General features: G+C 38.2%; 1 protein-coding gene across 2 annotated transcripts in view; it reads left to right on the top strand.

The window, feature by feature from the left end:
* ANLN (anillin actin binding protein) overlaps positions 1 to 21,391 on the top strand; it is a 46,229-nt gene extending 24,838 nt beyond the window's left edge. The window contains exons 18-21 of one of the 2 annotated variants that reach the window (XM_030795712.1): positions 7,574 to 7,660; positions 11,367 to 11,474; positions 17,257 to 17,429; positions 20,075 to 21,391. In XM_030795712.1, the coding sequence (XP_030651572.1) occupies positions 7,574 to 7,660; positions 11,367 to 11,474; positions 17,257 to 17,429; positions 20,075 to 20,198 (492 nt within the window). In that variant the 3' untranslated portion in view covers positions 20,199 to 21,391. The remainder of the gene's footprint in view (positions 1 to 7,573; positions 7,661 to 11,366; positions 11,475 to 17,256; positions 17,430 to 20,074) is intronic. The other variant, XM_030795713.1, reaches the window with a different exon arrangement.
* Positions 21,392 to 26,704: the final 5,313 nt, after the last annotated feature.

The following is a 26,704-nucleotide window of genomic DNA, read 5'->3' as shown; positions in this document are numbered from 1 at the left end:
ATGTCTTAAAAGACTCCTTTGTTAAACACAAAACAGAATAGGATCATACATTTTCACATAAGTCTCCCTCCACACTCAACTAGGGAGAGGGGTAATAAACTTGACATTTTTGTGAATATTTTCAATTTACTTCTTTATCAGGACAAGCTTCTAACCAAAAATATTATCTACTTTTCCTCAGCTGTAGAATAAGAGGGCACATTTTCTTCTCATCATTCTGATTTTTGTTATCAGTAGCATGCTCTGTGCTAAACAATGGAATTCTGTTAAATAGCATTGAGAGGAAAGAGCCTAAGGAACTTAAAACTCACTGTAAGGAAAAGCGAAAATGGAAATTTTACAAAATAGGATGATGAGGCATATGATGTTTTGGTTCTACATTGTGGATCGGTTTCAAATTTGGGCAGTTGGCGGTTCGTCTCATGAAATTAGTCTATTGAAATTTATACTTTTTTTTTTTTTTTTTTTTTTTTTGAGACGGAGTCTCGCTCTGTCACCCAGGCTGGAGTGCAGTGGCGCAATCTCGGCTCACTGCAAGCTCCGCCTCCCGGGTTCACGCCATTCTCCCGCCTCAGCCTCTCCGAGTAGCTGGGACTACAGGCGCCCGCCACTACGCCCGGCTAATTTTTTGTATTTTTAGTAGAGACAGGGTTTCACCGTGGTCTCGATCTCCTGACCTCGTGATCCGCCCGCCTCGGCCTCCCAAAGTGCTGGGATTACAAGCGTGAGCCACCGCGCCCGACAAAAAAAATTATACTTTTTGTCTTAGAATTCCCCCCTTTAAGTTATCTTTGCTATGTTAGGGGATCAAATCGTTGGAAACTAATTATAGTAAAAACTCAAATTTAGACTTAGCCAAGATTAATCCAGTTGGGATGCCATTCTTTTTCCCTGGGCAATAGGAATGACAGACACTTCCATCTTCCTTTCTATCCTGACTCAGAAGTCAATATTACTTTAGATATCTATCTAGCTAGCTGTCTGTCAATCAATCATATATATATGTATGTTACCATTTTATTCTGGATTTCAGGGACAAATCATTGATGGAACCAATCCAGGCCTTGTATAACCAAAAGACTAGCAGTTGGCGTTTATGTTTTCCCTTCAAGGCTTGGGTGTTAGCAGCTTTATAGATAAGGGCAGTTCTGATCATAAACCCATTTACATTTACACAAAACAGGAGTTAGCCTCTCCCTTCTGCCTTAAATTCTTGTTCTCACTTTACTTCCTTGCTAATAAATGTCCCTTGTGACTTTTTTTTTTTCTTTTTTTCCCCCCACAATAGTGCACTTTTATCTGAATTAAAAACTTGTTCAGGTTGAGCACTGTGGCCCACACCTACAATCCCAACACTTTGGGAGGCCAAATTGGGAGGATCGTTTAAAGCCAGAAGTTGAATACTAGCTTGAGCAACATAGATGATGAAAAAAGTTTTTTTTTTAATCAAAGAATGAAAAAATATTAGCTGGGTGTGGTGGTACGCACCTGTAGCCCTAGCTATTCAGAAGGCTGAGATGGGGGAATTGCTTGAGCCCAGAAGTTCGGAAGTTCAAGGCTGCAGGGAGCTATGATCACGCCACTGCACTTCAGCCTGAGTGACAGAGTGAGACCTTGTTTTGGAAAACAATAACAAAAAACAAACTTGTTCAGGCAGATATCCTTTTTCTTCATTGATTTTCTTAATGGTGTCTGGGAACTCATCTCCTGTCTCATTTGGTAGAAGCTGCTTCTGTTGTATCTTGACATTTTTAAAGCCTCTTTCTAAAATTATCAAACATCCTTTGCTAGCATTAAATTTTCCAGTTGAAGATCCTTCACCTTCCTTAAACCCTGTATTAGAGTCTATAGGTATGCCTTTCTTATAGCAATCCTGCACTCACATAAAAACTGTATTTTCAATATAAGATCAAAAGGTATTTCACAAAAAGTGCATCTTTATATTTGTTTACATTTCTCTTGAATGGCGCCATGTACAGTCTGTATAAATTACAGAAAACGTTTGTCAACTCCTAGTCTATCATTTTGTTATTTGTTTTCTATTTGTTTCATCTGTTCTTTGCTGCTTTGTTTTTCCTTTCCTGCCTTCTTCTGGATTGAGTATTTTGGTAATCCTTTTTAATTTCCTCTTTTGGATTTTTTAGCTATATTTACCTGTTTTTTTTTTTAAGTCATTGCTAGGAAATAATGTAAGCATCCTTACCTTATTAAAGTCTACTTTGAAATACTGTTACACCACTTCATGTACCTTACAATATGAACCTCACAACAGTATAGTTCATTTTCCCATCCCAATATATTGCTCTCTCCTTTCTGAAACTCCAGTTAATGTCTACTATTGACTATTTTTCTACAGGTCTGTGACATTCTTTTTGGTTTTCATTTAATTCTTTTTTTCTTTGTGCTTCATTTTTGATGGTTTCTATTTATCAGTTCTTCACGTTCACCTGTTTTTTTCTTGATGTGATCTAGTCTTTGAAGCCTAGCCAATGAATTTTTAAATTCAGACTTTTAGTTCTGAAATTTTCATTTGGATCTTTTTTTACGGTTTCAATTTCTCTGCTGAAGTTCTCCATTTTCTCACTAATTTTTCTCTATCTTTTCGTCTAAATATTTTAATGTTGTATAAATGTTTTTGTTTTCGAATTCTAAGATTTAGATCATCTGTGGATCTGCTATTGACAGGATTTTTTTTCCCTTGATAAGCTCCATGTTTTCCTACTTTTTCACGTCTTGTAATTTTTTAATTGTAGGCCACATATTATATTATAAAAGAACAGTAGAGACTGAAATAGGTAATACCTTGCTCTTTTGTCTTTCAGACAGTATGGATTAGGGACTGGTCTCTTATATAATCAGAAACTGAGCTGAAATTAGGCTATGGATAGATTTGGTTCAAGTTTTGTTTTAAATGCTTTGAGAATGGTTTCAGGCCCCACCTTTGAGCAGAACTTTGAGATCTAAGTACTGTACGTCTACAAGATTTCTCTCTGCTTTTTAGACATGTCTTCAACCATCACTTCTCAGCAAAATTCCTTTTGGGGAGAATTGGCAGGTAGGGAGAGGGAGCTCTGCCTCTGCTTCTTGAGATGCCTGTCTACCTCAGCCCATGCTCAACCATTGAAGGCTCAACTGGTTTCTCCTTTTCCCTGCAAAATTTGTTGCTTATGGCAAGGTTGCTCCTCTGCTAAGTTGCTAAGAATATTTTCTTACATGTTTAGGTTCCTTTTCTTTAAAAATACTTCTTTTTGGCCGGGCACGGTGGCTCATGCCTGTAATCCCAGCACTTTGGGAGGCCGAGGCAGGTGAATGGATCACTTGAGGTCAGGAGTTCAAGACCTTCCTAGTCAACATGATGAAACCCCATCTCTATTAAAAAATACAAAAATTAGCTGGGTGTAGTGGTGCATGCCTGTAACCCCAGGATTACAGGAGAGGCTGAGGCATGAGAATTGCTTGAAACTGGGAGGCTGAGGCACGAGAATCGCTTGAACCTGGGAGGCGGAGGTTGCAGTGAGCCAAGATTGTGCCACTGCAGCCTACGTAACAAAAGGAGACTCTGTCTTAAAAACAAAACAAAACACTTGTTCTTGTTGTGTAAATGGACATGCATGAAAAATCACCTATAGCAACAGAAAGTGTATCATTGATTTCCTGGAGGTGGGAATACAGGGAGGCAGGATTATGGGAGGGAGCTTTAGGGGGTGATGGAAATGTTCATTATTATGATTGTGGTCAAGGTTTCATGGGTTATAATATACACATATCAAAATTCATCAAACCCTACACTTTAAATATGTTCAATTTATTGTACTCAATATAGTTGTAAAAAGATTATGTTCAGTTAATTATAGACACCTTAAGCGTAGCATTCAGTGAGTTTTAACAAATGAATACACCTATATATCCAAAACCTAGTCAAGATAAGGGACATTTCCATCACTCCCATCTAGTCAATCCCAACCCCTACAGGCAACCTTCTTCTCATCTCTGTTTTCACCCTAGATTCGTTTTGCTTGTTCTTGAGCTTCATTTATTGTTTTTAATTTTTTTTTTTTTTTATCTTTTAAGAAAGAAAATAGAGATGGGGGTTCTCACTATGTTGCCCAGGCTGGTCTTAAACTCCTGGGCTCAAGCGATCCTCCTGCTTCAGCCTCCCAAAGTTCAGGGATTACACATGTGAGCCACCATACCTGGGCTTGAACTTCATTTAAATGGAATCAAAGAATGTGTACTCTTTTGAATCTAATTTCTTTTGCTCAGCATGATGTTTTTAAGATTTATTCATGCTGCTGTTTATGTTCATTGTTTTCAAAAAATAATGTATTGAAATGAAATTCATGTAACCAAAGTAACAATTTTAAGGTAAACAATTCAGTGGCATTTAGTACATTCACAGTGTTGTTCAAAATATCTCTGTCTAATTCGAAATATTTTTATGTCTCTAAAAGTAAAAAGTCTTACTCATTAAGCAGTCTTTGCCCATCTTCCCTCCTGCCGAGCCCCTGACAACCATCAATCTGCATTTGGTTTCTGTGGATATATCTATTCTGTATATTTCATATAAATGGAATCATCATACAATATGTAACTTTTTATGTTTGGCTTATTTCCCTTAGTGTAATGTTTCAGAAGTACATCCATGATGTAGCATGTATTAGAACTTCATTTCTTTTTATGGCTGAATAATATTCTATTATATGTATATACAGCATTTCATTTATCTGTTCATTCATTGATAGATATTTGGGCTGTTTCCGCATTTTGCCTATTGTGAATAGAGCTGCTTTGAACGTGTGTGTGCATGATTTGAGTGCCTGTTTTCAGTTCTTTTGTATGTATACATAGGATACACATAGGAGCAGAATTGTGGGATCATATGATAATTATTTTTAGGAACCGCTAAACTCTTTTTCAAAGCATCTAGACCATTTGATATTTCTACCATTAATGTGGGTTCCCATTTTCCTACATCTTTGCCATTGTTTATTTTCTGTTTGTTTCATTTTTAAATTATAACCTCCTAGTGGGTGTGAAGTGGTTCCTCATTGTAGGTTTGATTTGAACTTCCCTAATGACTGTTGATGTTAAATGTCTTTTCATGTGCTCATTGGAAGATAAAATGTGTATCTTTGAAGCAATGTCTATTCAAGTCCTTTGCCAAATTTTCAGTTTGGTTTGTTTGAGTTGTTTTAGTTGGGTTGTCTTTTTGTTACTGAGTTGTAAGAGTTTTCTTTGTATATTCTGGATATTATCAGATATATAATTTGCAAATATTTCAAACCATTCCATAGACTGTCTTTTCACTTTCTTGATAAAGTGCTTTGATGTGCAAAAGTCTATAATTTTTTTTATTGTGGTAAATAATACATGGTATTTATCTTTTGAAGAAAATTTTAAGTATACAGTGAAGTATTGTAAACTATAAGCATTATGTTATATAGCAGATCTATAGAATTTTCTTCATTTTGCATGACTGAAATTCTATACTCGTGGAGCTGCAGCTCCTCATATTTTCCTCCCCACTTCCTGGCAGCCAGCACTGTAGTTTCTGCTTCTATGAGGTTGGCTACTTTAAAGATTTCATATGTTGCTTTTCAACCTTTTGGATAAGATCAAATGTAGATACTTCATGATAAGTGGGGTCGTGTAGTGTTTTCTCTTTCTCTGACTAGCTTATTTCATTTAGCATAATGTCCTCAAAGTTTGTTCATGTTGTAGTGTATGATAGGATCTCCTTTTTTTATGCTAAAGAATATTTCATTGTATGTACGTACGGCATTTTTTGGGTCTCTTAATTTATTGATGGGCACTTAGATTATTTCCATCTCTTAGCTATCGTGAATAATGCTGCAATGAACGTGAGAGTGCAGACAGAGCTTCAAGAACCCAGTTTCAATCCTTTTGATAAATACCTGGAAGTGGGATTGCTGAGTTATATGGTAGTTTTCTTTTTTCTTTTTTTTTTTTTTTTTTTTGTGGAACCTCTGTAATGAAAGGTTTTTAATTCTGGTGAAGTCTAATTTGTCTGTTTTTTCCTCATGTTGCTTGTGCCTTTGATATCATATCTGAAAATCTATTGCTAAAACCATGATCACAAAGCTTTACTTACCTCTATGTTTTTTTCTAAGAGTTTTATTTTATTTTTTAAATTTTTTTTCGAGAGTTTCACTCTTGTTGCCCAGGCTGGAGTGCAATGGCACGATCTTGGCTCACTGCAACCTCCGCCTCCGGGTTCAAGTGATTCTCCTGCCTCAGCCTCCTGAGTAGCTGGGATGACAGGCGTGCACCACCACGCCAGCTGATTTTTGTATTTTTAGTAGAGACGGGATTTCACCATGTTGAAGGTGAAATCCCTTCAAGGCCAGGCTGATCTTGAACTCCTAACCTCAGGCGATCCACCTGCCTCAGCCTCCCAAAGTGCTGGGATTACAGTTGTGAGCCACTGTGCCCGGCCTTTCTAAGAGTTTTATAATTTTAGCTCTCATACTTAGGATATTATCCATTTCGGTTTAATTTTTATAAATGGTATGAGGTGGAGGTCCACCATCACTCTTGGTGCGTGTGGATATCTAATTTTCTCTGCACCATTGTTTGAAAAGGCTGCTCTTCCGCTTTAAATGGTCTTGGCATCCTTGTCAAAAATCAGTTGGCCATAAGTTGTGTGGGTTTATGTCTGGTCTCTCAATTCCATTTCTTTTGTCCGTATGTCTGTTCTTATGTCAGCATCACACTGGTTTTTTTAATTTTGTTTCTTTGAGACAAGGTTTTGGTCTTCTGCCCAGGCCACAGTGCAGTGGCATGATTATAGCTCACTGCAACCTTGAACTTTTGGACTCAAGTGATCCTCCTGCCTCAGCCTTCCAAGTAGCTGGGACTACAGACATGTGCCACCATACCTGGCCAATTTTTTCATGTTTAATAGAGACGAGGTCTTGCTATGTTACCCAGGCTGGTCTCGAGCTCCTGGCTTCGAGTGATCCCCCCTCCTTGGCCTTCCAAAGTGCTGGGATTACAGGCATGAACTACCATGTCCAGCCAGCCCACACTGCTTTGATTACCAAAGTTTTGCATTATGTTTTGAAATTGGGAAATATGATTCCTTCAACTTTGTTCTTAATTTTCAAGATTGATTTGGTTGTTTGGGGTCTCTTGCAATTCTATATGAATTCAAGGACTGGCTTTTCCATATCTGCAGTTTATTGTTCTTTATTGCTGGGTAATACTGTATGGTGTGAATTTAAAGCTTGGTTTATCCAACCTCTTATTGAGTATATTCTCCTGTTGATGGAGAATAGATAAACCCAAGTATTATCTTCTGTTTTCTTTCTCACATTAACTTGAGACTTAGGGCTTTTGGTTTTGTCAAGCTTTACCTTGAATGAATTTATTCTTCAAAAGTATTTGTTGGTAAGGAACCAATGGCTGTTTGGCCATGCCTTTTATATTCCAACTTTAGAAAACGCTCTGTTTTCAAGTTGTAATAGTCTCTGTTCATGATTTATACATGATTTATCAAGAAAAATCACACTGTGAACCTGTTTTGCAAATAATTTACCTGTTTTCTTTGCAGGTCCCCTTTTTATCTTCTTTGGAAGGTCATATTTATTTAAAAATAAAATGTCAAGTGAATTCCAGTGTTGAAGAAAGAGGTTTTCTAGTAAGTAACATCACTTAGTCTTTTTTTGTGTGTGTGGAATACGGACTTGTTTCCCATAGGAATGAAATCCTTTGTGATTAAGTAATAAGTTGGTTCAGTAAAGATTTGTTGTATGTCCTTTATATGCCAATCACTGTGCTGCCGTTGGAATGTAAAAGACCACAAAAAATAATTCCTCTACTCATGGGCTTTTAGTTTAGAAGAGAGAAATACAAATGAACAGACAAGCACAATATAATACTCTAATAGGAGAAAACAGGGTGCATTGGTGTCAACTGGTGGGACACCAGGTCTTGACTGTGGGTGGGGTGGGATAAAGGGAACTGCTGAGAGAAGTGATTTCTAAACTGAGTAAGTTAATCAGGGAGAAAGGGGAGAAATGCTCCAGATAGGGGGAGAATGTACAGTGGCTTGAAGGGCCCTTCTTTGTCACTCCTACCCAAAGAAAAGAAGGATGACACATGCAGACAGTGGAAGGTATTTCAGGATAGCTAGAGCTCAGAGTTTGAGTGCATGCATGTGATTGGTGGGTGGGGAAGGAGGAGGAAAGTGTGGTCAGGGGAAATGGGGCAAGAGTTCAAGGGCCTTTTAAAGAATTTGGACTTTATCCTGGAGTCAGTGAGTTACTCTTATAGGATTTTAAGCAGAGGAAATTATCCAACTTGGGATTGAGAAAATTATTCTGACCAATGTGGAAAGCAGATTGGAGAATGACAACCCCGAAGTAAACTAGTCAGTTCCCACCGATGTGGGAAATTTTAATGAGTTAAGTTTTACATGATTTGAATTTTAGATGCCTGGAAACGTGTGAAAGTTCTGGGTTTGGAGCTCAAGACAGACATTTAGTAGAGGTAAAGATGTGGATATCTGCAGCATGGGGAAGCCCAGGGCAAGTGAGGGAAGCAGAGCCAACTCACTGGAGGAGTGCCAGCATTGAAAGGACGGATGGAAGGAGGGAAGCCTCAGAGGAGACTGCAGGGAGAGAAACGGAGAATCTAGCATCATGGTTGTCAATAGAAGAGAACATTGAAAGGAGGGAGTGGTTAAGTTAGATCAGATTCTGTTAGGACTGTTGGACTTATTATTGGGTGATCATTCTGGCGCAGGTAGGGCAGACGCTAGACTACAAATGGGTCCAGAGTGAGTGAGAGATGAGGAATGAGCACAGGAGCCTGGAAACTCTTGGAAACACTTTGGCAGCAGAGTAAGGAGAGAAGAGTGTTATGCTTGCAGAGGTATGTAGGGTGAAAGGAGGATTTTGTCAACATTTTGTTAAGATGGGAGAGATGTAAGCGGCTTTAAATGTAGATGGGTAGCTTCTAATAGGGCCAAAGAGATTGAAGATAGAGGCCATGGAGGACCTGAACTAGGGCTTATGGGGTAATTCATAGAGCAAGGTCATGAGAATGGGAAGAATTAAGCCCAAGCCACAGTTCGCGGGATTTATTTGATACAGAATTACAGTTTTCTCATTATCAGAGGAGGAAAGTATGTGCGTAGAATGCATAGAAGATTGTGAGTATGGTACAAGAAGTAGAGAAAATCCACTTGCTTTGATGTTCTTTGTGAAGCAAGAACTTGAATGATGCAAGGGATGTTACAAATCAGTTTGTAACTGCTGTCACAGGTTCAGAAAGAAGAGCTAGATAGTAAGGAAAGCCTAGTGGTCTAAGTAACTGTAGCCGACTTCCCAAGGATTGGGAATTGCTACTTATAAACAGTATTTTTTCCTTCCTTATTAGGTTTTATCACATGTAAATCCAGCAGGTGGCACTAGATAGTCTTGGAAAAGAGTATAAATTTCTGACTTGAAGGCAGTGTTTGCCTAATGACCTTTTCTTTTCATGTAAACATTTTTATATTTTATTGTTGATTCCTTTAACAATGGATGGGCTCTGTTAAGGTAGCTGGTCCATTTGCATATAATGTCTCACCTAATTTTTTAGCTGGGCTCTTAACAAGCTTGTTAGATCTCTTCAAATTTACTCTGTCTTGAATCCTATGGCCCATTCTTCTCACATCCACACTTACAGAAATGTAGTAAGAAAGAGCTCTGGATTCCCCGATATAACTTCTGTCCTCTGCCTAAACATTGCATTTTAATTGCCTCTACCCCCTATAAAAAATTAGAAGTAGTAATGGAAATGAAAGCTCCTCAGCTCAGCTTCCTTTCCTGATGTGCCAGGGCTGCCCTGGAGGAGGGCGACTCCAACCAGAGAGACAGGTAAGTGGTTCTGACAGGGTGCCGGGCTAGCTCTGCCTCCACTGAGGAGCAGCAAGAGGCAGGCGTTCCGGATTGGCAGCCAGAAGGTTCTAGTTTTGCGGTCTGTGTGATGTCACTTAATTTCCTTGGCCCTCTGTTTCCTCAGCTATAAAAATGAAAAGGCTGTCCTTTTCTTATTCCTCTCTGACTGTAGTAGGATGTCATGGTAGCTGGTGTTAATCTTGTTCATCAAAAGTTACCTTGTCTGTTTATTACCTTTATGATGTAAAAGGTGAACGTTAACACAGGAGGGAGCTGGTGAGTGATTTGTGTTAACTTTCGTGCTTGAGATTGAAATAACAAGATTCCTTTCTTTCTTCCTTGGGGAGCTGTAAGCAGTGTTGCCTAGTGAAAGGCTGCTTTGGGAGGAAAATGGAAGGATTAGGGGAGGAGGAAAAAGGTGAGGCAGGAGAGCATATGGCTGGAGCAAGCTAATTAATCTGAGGTGTCAATCTAGCTTGGTAACATTTGCTCCCACACATCATGGCCAGAAATTAGACTCTTAATTCAAGCCACCTTTTGGGAAATTTATATAAAACTGAATTGAGAAGAGTGTATATCCTACTGTCATAGGGTTGGAGTAAGGAGTAGTTAAGATAATTTAAAAATACTTAGAGGAGTAGTTGAGATAATTTAAAGATATGCTTAGAATGGTTCCTCACAGCAACTACCAAGTAATACTAGTTTATTCTTAGCTTCTCAACAATCAGAGAAGTAAAGTTGGGATATGAAGGTAATCTAAAATCAAACGCAAAGATGCCTTTGGATCATCTGTATCAGAGGGCAGCACAGTGTTTCTAGCCAACACTACTGCCTTGCCTACCTTTAGAATATAACTAGCTTTCCTAAGGACAAACGCCTGACTGCAGGGAGGCACCACTTCAAGTGTGTCTCACGGCCCAGCAGCGGGCTTGGAGTTGTAATGTTTATCATGGTTATTGACCAAGGCTTTTGATCATAAGCTAACTCTTTTCTAATCCTGTTAGAAAACTTGATCTCCTGAATAAAGATTAAATGCCAGCCTTGCATATTAAGATAGGTTTAACTTAATATGTTATCATTAGTTTTTTAAAATATATGAGGTATGGTAATTTTATATCATTAATTCTGCAACACTTGAGGCATTTCTGTTGTTTAAGGAGCATTCGGTTAGGGACACTACACTTTTTAAAAGTCTAAAATTAGGTAGAGGTATTCATTAATTATTAATTTAGGGTTGATATCTGAATGTTTTTAAATGCTTGTAGATGATGTTGAAGTAAATTTCTGATATGAATAATCAGTTATTTTTGTTACTAAGATAAAAGACATAAAAAATCATACAAATAGGTTTTGAGATATGAAATATGTCAACATACTACAGTTAGCCTACAGAATGAGCATTTCATTGTTAGGACATTTTCCTCAACTTTCTAAAGCCAGCATTTCAATTGACTTTTCCAGACCATATTTGAAGATGTTAGTGGTTTTGGTGCCTGGCATCGAAGATGGTGTGTTCTTTCTGGAAACTGTATATCTTATTGGACTTATCCAGATGATGAGAAACGAAAGGTAATTTAAATAGTACTGTTTAGTGGTGAAAGCCCTGATTGACTTTCATGTAGTGTTCATGCAAGTGTTCCCTCTGGCCCCCATCACTCACCCAAATTAATAACCCTTTTTGTGTACTCACTAAGCCATTAAAAATGTTCTTGTCAGCCAGGCGCAGTGGCTCACGCCTATAATCCCAGCACTTTGGGAGGCCAAGGCGGGTGGATCACCTGAGGTCAGGAGTTCAAGCCCAGCCTGGCCAACATGGCGAAATCCTGTCTCTGCTAAAAATACAAAAATTAGCCAGGTGTGGTGGCAGGCGCCTGTAATCCCAGCTACTCAGGAGGCTGAGGCAGGAGAATCGCTTGGATCCAGGAGGCCAAGGTTGCAGTGAGCCAAAATCACGCCACGGCACTCCAGCCTGGGCGACAGAGCAAGACTCTGTCTCAAAAAAAAAAAAAAAGTTTTTGTTGTAGGGGTGTGTGTGTGTGTGATAATCCTTTAAAATTTTTATATCCTATCCATTCCCTATCATTTGACCACTCTTAAAATACCTTAACATGTATATTTTTCCTTCTTTTCTACTGGATGTTTAATTATGTTTTTTGTTGACATTTGAAGTTGGAAATGTTTTAAATTTAATTTTTTATCTTGTTAGTTAGGGTAAAACAGTAATGGAAACCCATCCACAGGAACAGTGGCTTGTATTTTGTTTCTAAAATTTAATAATAGGATTTTGTGTAATAAATTATATATGTTTTTAAAGAAGTTAATATCGTTGCCCAAGTAAGATTATTTATTATCCCCAAACTGGAAAATAGAAATAAGCAGAATTAAAAAGGAAAATCATCCATAACAGACATAGCTATTGCTCATATTTTGGTTAGATATCTTTTCAAACTTTTAAAATGTATAATATATAATAATTATTCATGTATGAATCTTTTTAAAAGGAAAAGCATGCTTTTTATAATCTGATTTTTTACTTGATAAAATATTCTAACATCTTTCAGCATCAGTAAAGATAAGTCTAATGCTGTGTTGGATAACTACGTGTGTTACACTGTAGTCATTACAATTATTAATGTTTTAAAAATTTATTGTGAAATGTTTGAGACATCCAAAAGGGCGTAAAATACTTTCATCAACCTCTCTTATTATTCCAGTTGAAGCTCCCCATGTAATTCTGTCTCCCGCAGAGATAACTTCTACCCTAAAATTGTTTATTATTCCCATGCACTTATTTAAATTTTTATTATACAGATTGAATATCCCTTATTCATAATCCTTGGGATTTAGAGGTGTTTCAGATTTGGGATTTTTTTTTTCAGATTTTGGAATATTTGCATTATACTTGCCAATTAATTATCTCCTAATCCAAAAATTCAAAATATGAAATGCTCCAATGAGCATTTCCTTTGAGCATCATGTTTACTCTCAAAAAGTTTTGGATTTTGGAGCATTTCAGATTTCAAGATTTTCAGATTTTGGATGTTTAACCTGTACCTGTATATAAGCAATATATTTTGCTGCAATTGCATGTTTTTTAACATTATACAGATAATAACATACTGTATGTATTACTCTGCAGCTTGCCTTTTTTGGGTCAGTATGGTTTGTGAAATTTGCCTGGGGTGGTATGTGTAGCTTTAGTTTGTCCCCTTTTCTCTGTATAGTATACTTTTGTAAGAACACATTACAATTTATCCATTCTCCTGTTTAGAGACCCTTAGATTATTTCTAAATTGTCGTATACAGACAATGCTGCTGTGATTCACTTTCTTTTCATTTTGTTTTGGTTTGTACCTTTTACAGCCCACATGCAGGAAGATTTAGTTTCTTGTACACAGGGATGAGATTTCTTTTTGAATGTTATCTAGTAGCAGAATTGCTGGGCTGTAGGGTTTGCACATCTACAACTTGATTTTGTCAAGTGAGTCTCAAAAGTGGTTGTACAATTTTCCATTCCCACCAGGAGTATTTGAAAGTTCTCAGCTTTTCATATTCCCACCAACACATCATATGTCAGCCTTTTAAACTTCCATCAGTATGATAGATGTGAAATGTACTCTCATTTAAAAAAATTTTGTATCTTCTTGATTACTAGACAAGTATCTTTTCGAAGCGTAAGAGTGTGTATGGCCATTTATATTTTCTTTCCTATGAACTGATTGTCTATATATTATTAATTTTAATATTTTTTGATGCATTGCAATTATATTTCCCTAGTCTTAGGCCTGGCATATCTTTTAATTTATCTTTATAGCGTCTTTTCGTGCACATACTTTTCTAATGTTAAGGTAATCAGACCTGCTAGTCTATTGCTTTGTGCTTTTTAGGTCTAATTTAAGAAACTATCCTTACCCTGGAGTCAAAGATTTCTTTTATACCTCTTTCTAAAGTTATAGAGTTTTATACTTCACATTTAATTTCCCTAGAATTGATTTTTTTTTCACCTGGATAGCCAATTGGGCCAGCATCATTGAATGGTTGGTTCTTTCCCCACTGTGTTAGGCCATTCTTGCATTGCTATGAAGAAATACCCAAGACTGGGTAATTTTTAAATTGGCTCCTGATTCTGTAGGCTGTACTGGAAGCATGACTCTGGCATCTGCTCAGCTTCTGGGGAGGCCTCAGGGAGCTTTTACTCACAGCAAAAGGTGAAGTGGGAGCAGGTACATCACATGGTAAAAGCAGAAGCGAGCGAGTGAGCAAGTGAGCAAGGGGAGGTGCCAGACATGTAAATAGTCAGTTCATGTGAGAACTCATTCACTGTTGTGAGGACAGCACCAAAGGGATTTCTTGAGAAATCCGCCCCCATGATCCAGTCATCTCCCACTAGGCCCCACCTCCAACACTGGGGATTACAATTCAACATGAGATCTGGGTGAAGACAAATATCCAAACTATCATTCACTGATCCACAGTGCCATTTCTCATGTGTATCAAGATGTCATTATATGTGTAGGTTTATTTTTAGGCTCACTGTTCTGTTTCCTTTGGTCTTTTTCCCTATCCCAATCTCAATGACCATAGCTTTAAAATAAATCTTAATGTCTGCTAAGGCCGGTCTCCTAACTTATGCAGTAATGTGTAATAGTTCCCCCTTATCCTCAGTGGACATGTTCCAAGACCACCAGTGAATGTATGAAACCATGGATAAGTACCAGACCCAGTTGCCATCAGTTATAACACGTTTCCGTTGAGTCTTACACCCACAAATTTAATGCCTTTTGTATTTTAATTAAGCACTTAACCATGTACTGTGGTGGTAACTTTTGCAGTTGGAGATGTGACAACGAAACTAGCATGAATTTCTTTTTCCTTCCTCACAATTTCATGGATAGAAGATTTGTTCTTACTGTGTATATCTTGACAACCTCAGCATATGATTTTTTTTCTTTCCTTATTAAGATGAAGACTTTCACCTTTTCACTTAAAGGAAGCACTTTATGGTTTGTCTTTGCATATCTACTCTTGCACTTTGGGGACCTTATTAAGTCAGATAGGGGCTACTTGAACACAAGCACACAAGCACTGCATACTACAGCAGTTGATTTTTTTTTTTTTTTTTTTTTTTTCTGAGACGGAGTCTCACTCTGTCGCCCAGGCTGGAGTGCAGTCGCGCGATCTCGGCTCACTGCAAGCTCCGCCTCCCGGGTTCACGCCATTCTCCTGCCTTAGCCTCCCGAGTAGCTGGGACTACAGGCGCCCGCCACCATTCCCGGCTAATTTTTTGTATTTTTTTTAATAGAGACGGGGTTTCACCGTGTTAGCCAGGATGGTCTCGATCTCAGCTGATCCTATAACCCAAAACGCTGATAGGTGACTACTGAGCAGGTAGGGGGTATGGCGTGGATACACTGGACAAAGGGAGGATCCACATGCCAGGTGCGATGGCAGGAGATTACATCATGCTGCTTAGAATGGCATGCAGTTTAAAACTTATGAATAGTTTCTAGAATTTTTCTTTTAATATTTTTCAACTATGGTTGACTGTTGGTAATTGAAGCTATGAAAGGTGAAACCATGGATAAGCGGAGGGCTAGCTACTGTATGACTATTCTTTGTCCTTGCTTTTTCCATACACCCTTGCACACACACACCCCCTGCCATCACCTCATGGAAATATATATACATATATGTTTCACTTTTTTCTTTTCTTTTTTTTGAGACAGAGTCTTGCTCTGTTGCCCAGGCTGGAGTGCAGTGGCACAATCTCGGCTCACAGCAACCTTTGCCTCCTGGGCTCAAGGTATTCTCTGCCTCAGCCTCCCGAGTAGCTGGGACTACAGGCAAGCACCACCACGCACGGCTAATTTTTCTATTTTCAGTAGAGATGGGGTTTCACCGTGTTGGCCAGGCTGGTCTCAAACTCCTGAGCTCAAAGCGATCTGCCCGTCTCCACCTCCTGAAGTGTTGGGATTATAGGCATGAGCCACTGCACCCAGCCCTGTTTTGCGTTTTATAATTGAAAATGTTCGAATGTACACAAAGCAAAAATAGTATAATGAACTTCCAGCTTAATTAATTGTTTGTTTTCAGGTTTCGTTTATCTCCCCACAACACACATGCATTTTTATTTTGTTTTGTTGCTTTGTTAGGGTGTTTTAAAGCAAATACCAGAATTTATATTCTGTCATTTTTAGGTTGCAGGTCTTAGTGTTGGCAAATGCCCCAAGGGAAGTCAGGGTTTCAGACTAGCTTACTATTCTTCATTCTCCCTTGCTCATTGATTTTGGCCTTTGAAAGATTTTTCTATTTCTTGTCAATTTAATTATCTAGCATTTGGTGGCTTATATAATGGGAGGACTTTCAGACTATTTAATGTATCATATTTGCTGGAAACAATACCATGATTTATTTAAATAGTCCCCTATTACTGTCATTTAATTTGTTTGGAATTTTTTGCTATTATGAAAAAACAGTGAGTACACATATTAGAATCTGTGTGTACATATTGATATATTTGCTTCAGATAAATTTGGGTGGAACTGTAGGATCAGAAAATGCTTATTGTTAATGGTTTTTGATTACTGTTATCAAGTTGCCTACAAGTAATAGATCATATTATGCTTTCACCAGTGATGCATAAGAATCTGTATTACTCACTCCCTAACCAATCAACAGAGGTTGTTACTGTTTCTTCCAGACTTAGCCAATCTAAGGTTTTAAAATGGTATATTCTATTTTTATTTTAAAAAATTCTAATAGAGTTGACACATTTATTGGCTGTTGGCTCGTGTGTCTATATGTGTTTCTTTTCCCATTTTCAGGACCATTTGGTCTCGTGAATGTTTTCCTCCACTTTGACTCGTGTCATAGAAATTCATGGCTGCCAACAATCCAGGCAATTGTCTGCCCTTATGTTATCTTTTGTAGATATATAAAGAAATATTTACACATGAAATCCAATGTCTAGGTTTCTTTTTATAGAAAGGGGAGAAGTGGGTAAGTTACAGATAAAAGGCAGTTAAGTGTGTTTCTCATTGTTATAGCTGGTTTTGGCACCTGGGGCTCATTATACTGTTGTTTGTATTTTTTATTTGAAGTTCGCCGTAATAAAGAGCTTTATAGGATAGTTGGCAAGAACTACCAGTTGATATTTTTGGGTTTTATTTTTATGTCTAGCTAGGAACAATAATAAATGTTAAATATGTTTCTCTAAGCCCAGTGTAACTCAATTTTAACTTTTAAATGAATAGCTTTTTAATTTTAATTTGTAGCAACTTAAATGCTGCTTAATGCTTACTGACTTAAATGGTCTTATTTTCTACTAATTTCTCTTAATTTGTTTTTAAAGAATCCCATAGGAAGGATAAATCTGGCTAATTGTACCAGTCGTCAGATAGAACCAGCCAACAGAGAATTTTGTGCAAGACGCAACACTTTTGAATTAATTACTGTCCGACCACAAAGAGAAGATGACCGAGAGACTCTTGTCAGCCAATGCAGGGACACACTCTGTGTCACCAAGTATGTATTGGCCTATAAATATTTTCTATCAACTAAGCAATTGATTGCCCACTATGTACTTACCACTATGAGAAATATCAGAGATGGTCCTTGACGTTGAAAAGGGCACAGCATTAGTGAGAAAACAAAACACACACAAAGCAGTAAGTGAACCATCTATAATAACTAAATTAACGTAGTTAAGGAAAGTATAATACTCAAGTTGTGTCTTAGCTAGTGTTTTCCAGTGTGCTCACAGTGGAGGCATTTTCATGGCAGTTAGATAATAATCTTTGGGTTAAGTTTAAAGATTTCATGCGTAGTTGAGGAGTCAAGCATTATTCAAAGAGACTCTACACATCCCTTCCTTCCATTCCCAGAATACCCTCATGTAATCAGATGACTCACAAAAACAATCTCATTCTATTCTGCAAATTTCTGGATGGAGATTAACAGAATAAAACTTTTGGGATTGCCCCTTTTTTAATTAACCCTGAGCTCAGGTGTAAGATGCAAAGGTTTATTGCCAAGATTCTAAGATAGGTTTCTTTGCTTGGATGCCTAAGAGAAGCTTCAAGACCAACTTCAGTGTACAGAGTTGTCATTAGGGACAAAAGTTAGAATTTGATAAGATGTTTAGTAATTAGGCTGTTGCTGGATATTGCAGATTGGGGGAGATTGGTAGGACTAGCTTTATGAGTTTCTAATGTGAAAATAATAGAAAGCTACAGCCAGGAGACACAATACTAAAATAGAACAAAGTTGCCCAGAGACTGCCAATTTGTTTTAAAATAGCTAGATAGAAGACTCGTTTGATGGAAATTTTTGATGTCTAGATTACTTCCAGATTTATTCATTTTAGCTCATTAATTATTTCAGGGGTCTTCTATGCAGTGGTAGAATCAGACAGGGCAGGACAGGTGAAATGGATTTCTAATCATTTTGTTAGATAGTGACGTGTCCATGGCCACGGTCAGTGGAGGAACCAACCAAAGTGCAGTATCCAAATAGTTCCTGATCACAGCGGCCCACTTTGGCCATTTTGAATATCACTTACTTTTTTGTATAACCTTATTTTTTACTGGTTGCATAAACTCTCTTAGACTTCTCCATAGACCTTCCCCTGTGATAAAAATAGCCAGATTACATGTTGCTTTAATTACGCTGTACCTCATTTACTTGTAGTCTTTCTCACTATAAAATTATAACTTGGATGGGTACCCTTCGCCCAAGCATATGAGAGTAGTACATTCTGAATTCAGTCTTGGCTGAGTCTTCAGCTTTGCTTCGTGGCCTAAAATTTATTTTACTTTTTTGATGGTGAGAATATAAACATTCTGCAGTTCTGCATTCTCCTTTGCCTCACTGATCTGTTTCCTTACGGGGCCTTGGGCCTTTTGGACTTAGGCCTTTTACTTGAATTTAATGTACCTCATTTTCATTTCTACTAACTAAGCTTGCTGTCAATGCTAAAGATTTCTCTTCTGATCTCTACTGCATACTTTAAAACAGAGACTACACATTGAAACCAGAATGTTTTATCACATGGGGAGGCAATAGTTACAGTGGAGCTTTGAAGTCAACGGACTTAAGTTTAAATCCTGACTCATCAAATGTAACCATGGCAGGTCACTTAACTTTGCTGGCCCTCTGAAATCTTCTGTGTCAAAAAGGAAAAATAAACTCCACAGTGACTGATATTTTTTTTTTTATTTTTATTAGCCTCTTGAACCAGAATAGGTTCACAGAGACTTCAGACAATAGAGATGAATGAGTAAACACACTTAGCACAGTTTCTAGTAGATGGAATGAGCTTAACAAGTGGTGGCTATTATAAGTGCAGTATTTTCTTCATTGACTACTAGAAGGTGATAAACTCCACTTATTCATGTTTACACCATTTCTAGTACCAATGGGGAGAACTTATAAAGTTGTAGAATGAGTGCAATATAAAAACCTAATGGCTGGCTGTTCTCTAGAAGCATGTTCTGGCTATGAGTTAGGGAATCCCCCCTTCCTTACTCTGGCCTGCCCCATCAACTAGTTATGTATTCAACTTGTAGCTAAATATGGATGCAAGGAAAATATTCCTAATATGGACAGAGAGGTTAGGATAGACAAAGTCTTAGGATCTTTAGATAGTTTATTATAAAACCATGTTCTACTAATATAGTAGGACAAATATAATGGGACACAGTGCAAAATAATATTACCTGTAGAGCCAGGTGAAGGTCCAGGAGTCTGTGATTGCAGCTGTTGGTGAACCTGACTCTGAAGGTTATATTGGGAGTGCCCATATTCAGGGAGAGCCTATATTCAGGCCTTAGGTGCTCTCGCTGAGAAGTTGCCCACATTCCGTGGGTGTCCTATACCATCAGGTTACCCAGGCCGCACACTACCTGTATAAAACACCTGTTGGAAACACCATCCTTTACCAAGTGTAATTAGTGTAAGTTAGCATCAATTAACCAAACTGGGGATAATTTTCCTCTGTTTTATTTGGAGATGCACCTTACTAAGTGGCTCTGGATTAGCATCCATAAAAGGTGGTTAAAGGTAATTCATTTACTGGTTTATTTAGTCATTTTTTTCCCTAGCAAGAGTACATGGGGGTATGGAATGGGGGGGAGAAGAATTCTGACCTCTTTGGTTGTTTGTTCCTGTAGGAACTGGCTGTCTGCAGATACTAAAGAAGAGCGGGATCTCTGGATGCAAAAACTCAATCAAGTTCTTGTTGATATTCGCCTCTGGCAACCTGATGCTTGCTACAAACCTATTGGAAAGCCTTAAACTGGGAAATTTCCAAGTTATCTAGAGGTTTTTGATGTCATCTTAAGAAACACACTTAAAAGCATCAGATTTACTGATTGCATTTTATGCTTTAAGTATGAAAGGGTTTGTGCCAATATTCACTACGTATTATGCAGTATTTATATCTTTGTATGTAAAACTTAACTGATTTCTCTTCTGTCATTCATCAATGAGTAGAAGTAAATACCTTATAGTTGATTTTGCTAAATCTTAATTTAAAAGCCTCATTTTCCTAGAAATCTAATTATTCAGTTATTCATGACAATATTTTTTTAAAAGTAAGAAATTCTGAGTTGTCTTCTTTGAGCTGTAGGTCTTGAAGCAGCAATGTCTTTCAGGGGTTGGAGACAGAAACCCATTCTCCAATCTCAGTAGTTTTTTCGAAAGGCTGTGATCATTTATTGATCGTGATATGACTTGTTACTAGGGTACTGAAAAAAATGTCTAAGGCCTTTACAGAAACATTTTTAGTAATGAGGATGAGAACTTTTTCAAATAGCAAATATATATTGGCTTAAAGCGTGAGGCTGCCTTCATAAAAGAGATGTGGACACAGGAGGCAATGTGTGAGACTTGGGGGTTCAATATTTTATATAGAAGAGTTAATAAGCACAGGGTTTACATTTACTCAGCTACTATATATGCAGTGTGGTGCACATTTTCATAGAATTCTGGCTTCATTAAGATCATTTTTGCTGCATAGCTTACAGACTTAGCATATTAGTTTTTTCTACTCCTACAAGTGTAAATTGAAAAATCTTTATATTAAAAAAGTAAACTGTTATGAAGCTGCTATGGACTAATAATACTTTGCTTGCCAAAGTGTTTGGGTTTTGTTGTTTGTTTGTTTGTTTGTTTGTTTGTTTTTGGTTCATGAACAACAGTGTCTAGAAACCCATTCTGAAATTGGAAAATTATTAAGTCACGTATCACCTTTAAACACCTTTTTTTAAAATTATAAAATATTGTAAAGCAGGGTCTCAACTTTTAAATACACTTTGAACTTCTTCTCTGAATTATTAAAGTTCTTTATGACCTCATTTATAAACACTAAATTCTGTCACCTGTCATTTTATTTTTTATTCATTCAAATGTATTTTTTCTTGTGCATATTATAAAAATATATTTTATGAGCTGTTACTCAAATAAATACCTGTAAATGTCTAAAGGAATCAGTTGTTTAGGAAGCACTGTTTCAATGTGTGGTGTGGTTGCTCTGCATCCCTGGGCTGAGAGCTTCTTGAGGGTACTGTGCTGACAATGTCTCATCCATCTTTTTCTCTCTACCCAGTTTGGCTTATTATGTGTTCTTAGGGCTGCTGTTGAATGCATAAGTGAATGAAGGATCTATTTCTGAGGCATTTCAACTGAATATGGTAATTGGATGTGCATTTGAGGATAGGGAGTATAATTCCCAAGTCTTTAGCAGATACTGAATGGATGAGTGATATCATCAGCCAAACAGGGAATAGGTTTGATGGGACTGATAAGAACGTCCCTTGTACTTATTTATAGACTTGCATTTATTTTTGAGTAGGCATTCAAAGGGCACAAAAGCATGGTACAAAATTCAGAATGCATAAAGAAGGTAAAGTTAAAAAGCAAGTCTTTTCCTACTGTCATAACTACTTTTACCAATGTCTATGTCCTGCCAGAGGACACTACACATATTGCATAGAAATATTTATATTCTTTTGTTCATAAAAATATCCTATACATACCATTTATTGTAAGTTAAACAGAAAGTATAACAGTATTCCTTAGAGATCATCTAAATATATAGATAGTATTTATAAAATTCAACTTTAGAAGAAATTTAGTTTAAGGCGATTGTGGGACCTCAAGCTAGAAATACTCTGTAAACAGTAGAAAATGTCACTCTGAAGATTTTCAGTGTCATCCGCCTAAGGGGGATTGTTGAAACTATTGGAGTGATTAAGATCATCCAGGGAATATGATGTGGGAAGAGAAGAAAGAAAAAAAACAGTGTTCTTTTTTTTTTTTTTTTTGAAACATGGTCTCACTCTTTCCCAGGATGGAGTGCAGTGGCACAGTCTCGGCTCGCTGCAACCTCTGCTTCCTGGGTTCAAGTGATTCTCGTGCCTCAGCCTCCTGAGAAATGGATTACAGGCACGCACCACCACGCCCAGCTAATTTTTGTATTTTTAGTAGAGATGGGGTTTCACTGTGTTGGCCAGGTTGGTCTTGAACTCCTGACCTCAAGTGATCCTCCTGCCTCGGCCTCCCAAAGTGCTGAGATTACAGGTGTGAGCCACCACGACTGGCCTGAACACTGTTCTTTAGGGGAAAAGTAGAAAAGACAAGTCTAATGGTTGTCTTCTATGAAAGAAAAACAAGAATGGTGTCTGGTGAGACCAAAGAAGAAAAGATTTTGGCTGGGTACGGTGGCTCACGCCTGTAATCCCAGCACTTTGGGAGGCTGAGGTGGGCAGATGACCTGAGGTCAGGAGTTTGAGAACAGCCTGGCCAACATAGTGAAACCTTGTCTCTACCAAAAATATAAAAAATTAGCTGGGCAGGGTGGCGTGTGCCTGTAATCCCAGCTACTTGGGAGGCTAAGGCAGGAGAATCACTTGAACCCAGAAGGCAGAGGCTGCAGTGAGCCGAGATTGTGCCGCTGCACTCCAGCCTAGGCAACAGAGCGAGACTCTGTCTCAAAAAAAAAAAAAAAAAAAAAAAAAGATTCTGACCACAAAATCATAAAGCAGAATAAAGAAAATGTGAATTGAAATTTGGAGCAGTCAGTTGAACAAAATGGTTCAGATAAAAAGTGGGGTTACAATAAAATCTGTATGGAAAAAGAATGACAGAATTGATTGCATTAAAAAATCTGATAAGTATCCAAAGTTAAAACACTAAGCAACAGACAAAGGGAGAATATTTACAACATATTTAATAAGGCATTGATATTAAAAAACATAAAGAGCTCCTATGCAAGTGTGGTGGCTCATGCCTGTAATCACAGCACTTTGGTGGCTGAGGTGGGAGAATACTTGAGGCGAGGAGTTCAAGACCAGCCTGGGCAACATAGCAAGACCCTGTCTACAAAAAAAATGAAAAAGTTAGCCGAACATGTTGGCACATGACTGTAGTCTCAGCTACTCGTGAGGCTGAAGTGAGAGGATTGCTAGAGCCCAGGAGGTGAAGACTACAAGTGAGCTGTGATCACTCCACTGCACTCCAGACTGGACAACAGAATGAAACCCTGTCTCTAAAAAAAAAAAAAACCCAAAATTAAAAAAAAGAACCAACAAGTGGTTCACTGTTATCACATTTGAGAATTAAGTAAAAGAAAAAAGAGTTCCTATGACTGGCTATCTGTGAGCATTTACTAGGCGTTATTCTTGGTGTTTTGCATGCAGTATCTCAGATCATCTTCATAAGACCTTATCAAATAAGCGTTGAAGCTAAAGTTTTGATCACTTTTCTGAGGCCCCACGTTGAGCAGGTGGCAGACCAGGATTTGCACTCAGTCTACTCCAGAATCCACATACTTACACTCTGCTATTTCTCAATTAATAAGAAAAAGAAAATTTAACCTAAAGGAGAGGGGCAAATAATATTAGCAGTAATTGCGTACACACAAATCCCAAAGAGCCGGCAAACATGTAAAAATAATACTAATAAAAATACAGATTTAAATGGCAATGGGTTATTGGCCCACAGGTGGTGAAACTGTAACCAACATTACTGAGAAACAAACTTACGCTCTTGGTGGGAATAGAAACTGAAAAGCCTACTTGGATGGCAACTTGGTAACTTCCAGGAATCTACTAACACACAGGATCAGATTGTCAAATCTGACTTCCATGCATCAGAGATCTTACCCATGTCAAGCTTTACTCATAGTTTCAAGGACACAAGGAATCAAAAAGCCCTGGCAAAGCAAGGAGAGGCCTGTGTCCTTCTGCATACCTCCCAGGCTCTCGTTCCCACAGGAGACACCTGCTCTGTGGCCCAGGATAATAGACGAGATCTCAAGCGAGGTTTGCGGTCCTCTCACTCAGCAGGGAGGCTTCAGGTATGGAAACATTGCATTTTATACCCTTTATGGTATAGTTTTTGTGACTTTCTCTTAGGAGTCTTGTCTCACAAATCTATAATTCTAAGTTTATTTACTGTAAGCAACCCTTAACCAGCCATATCCTACTAAGCACATTCCACACATAAAGAGTTCTCTCAGCAAATACCATTTGTCTATTTACTAAGAGGTTCAGTTCTTAGCATGTTTACCAGGAATTTCCTTTACCGAAATCAAAGGCCAGCTGTGCTAACTCCCCACTTCTCAGACAAACATGCATGTGAGCAGAGATGTATATAAAAGGATAATCATTACAATACTGTTTTTATCTATTATCTATCATCTGTCTATCTTCTATCTATCATCTACCTGTTTATTGAGACAGAGTCTCTATCACACAGGCTGGAGTGCAGTGGTGTGATCTCAGCTCACTGCAACCTCTGCCTCCCTGGTTCAAGCGATTCTCCTGCCTCAGCCTCTGGAGTAGCTGGGAATTACAGGTGCCCGCCAACACACCTGGCTAGAGACAGTTATTAAAGGGAAAAAATAGAAACCAATAGGGAAAAAAAATAATCTGCAAGCCCATTAGCAGGAAGTTATGGTACATTTTTCCTACAAGACACCATGTAGTGGTCAAAAAGAATGAAGCAAGTGTATATATTGACTTCTAGAGCAACTTATGGGGGAAAGGGATATACCACGCAACATGGAACCATGTATGTAACATAGATGCACATAACTAGATGAAAGTGTGGAAGGAACCACATGAAGTACATGGGGAAAAGGTTGGGAGCAGTGTGGGGTGGAGGAATGTTTGACCTTTGTCTCTGTTTTTAGAGTATTTGATATGTTTACAATGAGAATATTTTCATATATCACTCATGTATGTGGGCTTGCGAACACTTCAAAAATAAAATCATAATGAAAAATTGAGTGAATGGAAGACTGAATAGAGAACTTCAGGATATTGGATTGTGAAGAGAAATGCCTAACTGGGACAATAGTTTGGTGGGAACACATTCAGGGAAGGATATTGTTGGGACTCAGAAAACAATACTCCAAAAAAGAAGGCCTCAGAAGCAAGAGTTTTCCTCTGATCTTCTCCTGCCCTCCTGTCTCTCAGTCCCATTCTCCTCCAGGGATAGCCATGGAAACTAGAACTCCTCTTCCTCACGGTGAGTCATAGAAACAAGAACCTCTTTTCTCCAAAGCCAGCCACAAAACCTAAACATATTTCTCTAACTTTCCCTTTGCCTTTCTGTGTAAAACTGGCCGTAAAGAAATGATCTGACCTACCTTGTTTGACTGTAGGTCATGAGACCCTTATTCCAGAATGGGTCCTGCTCCACACCCAGAAGGAAGGAATGTGGCTCAGAGATGCCAAGAAGAATCTAGACAAGCCTTGCTGGCTTTCCCTACATAGTATTTGCATTAGATCTACCCTTTCTGTCCAACTTCTACACAGCGGTCAATGCTTTGTTGAACCTAAGCATAAAAATGGCCAATTTCTCTGGTATTTTTATGTCTTCATTCTGAATGCTCCTGTGGATACACATTAAGTAAATGTGTATGCCTTTTCTCCAATGAATCTAACTTTTGTGAGTTGATTTTTCAGTGAGCCTTCAGAGGGCTAAAGAGAACTTTCCCTTTGACCCCAAGTTCCCCTTAAAATTATTTTTAATGATAAACTCAATTATTTTTAGCTGATATAGTAAGCAGGGTACAGACTATGCTACTATAAAAAAAAGAATCATAACAAAAATAGAAGAGGTAAAACAAGATAGAAGTTTCTTTCTCACAGGACAGTCCAAAGAGAGGGGACTGGTTCTGGGCAGAGAAGTGGTTTTGAGCCTTGAGGGTGTCCAGGGTCCAAGGTCCTTGTCCTGGACGTAGCCTGGCATGTGGCCCTTGTCCTCATGGCCAAAGCCAGCTCACCTGTATCACATCCATGGTCCATCTACTAGGAGGGAGGAAAGTGCAGAGCTCATTCCCAGTAATTTTGAGATTAAGACCAAGAAAATGTAGTCTTTAGCTGAGTGACAACAACCCCTGTTGAAATTCACCAGGGTTCTACTATACAAAGGCAAAATATGGTGCATTTAGGGGACTATCAGCAGGCCTTACCACTGCTTCTAAACCCTTCAATTTTGTTGAAAGCAAAGATATGAGAACCACCTGACTTGCAGAGGGATTTGTTATTCTGCCTTTAGGGTCCAGGAAAACCAGTATTTGGACTGTCCCTTTTTTTTTTTAGTATTGGGAGGGTTTTACATCCCAGGAAAGTGACTGTAGAGAGTTAAGCAGAAAGCATGGCTTTCCTGTGTAAAGTGGGAGTAGAGGGGAGCCATTGGGAAGGAAGAGAGGAGGGAAAAAAGAACACCTCAGGCAGTTTGGCTCATTAAACAGGAGGATGGCAAAGTGGCTTCATGCGCATGCGCTCTTT

This window comes from Nomascus leucogenys, chromosome 17, assembly GCF_006542625.1.
Source record: "Nomascus leucogenys isolate Asia chromosome 17, Asia_NLE_v1, whole genome shotgun sequence".
NCBI classification, from domain to species: domain Eukaryota; kingdom Metazoa; phylum Chordata; class Mammalia; order Primates; family Hylobatidae; genus Nomascus; species Nomascus leucogenys.
Note: the sequence above shows the minus strand (reverse complement) of the source record. Positions and strands in the feature narration are given on the sequence as shown.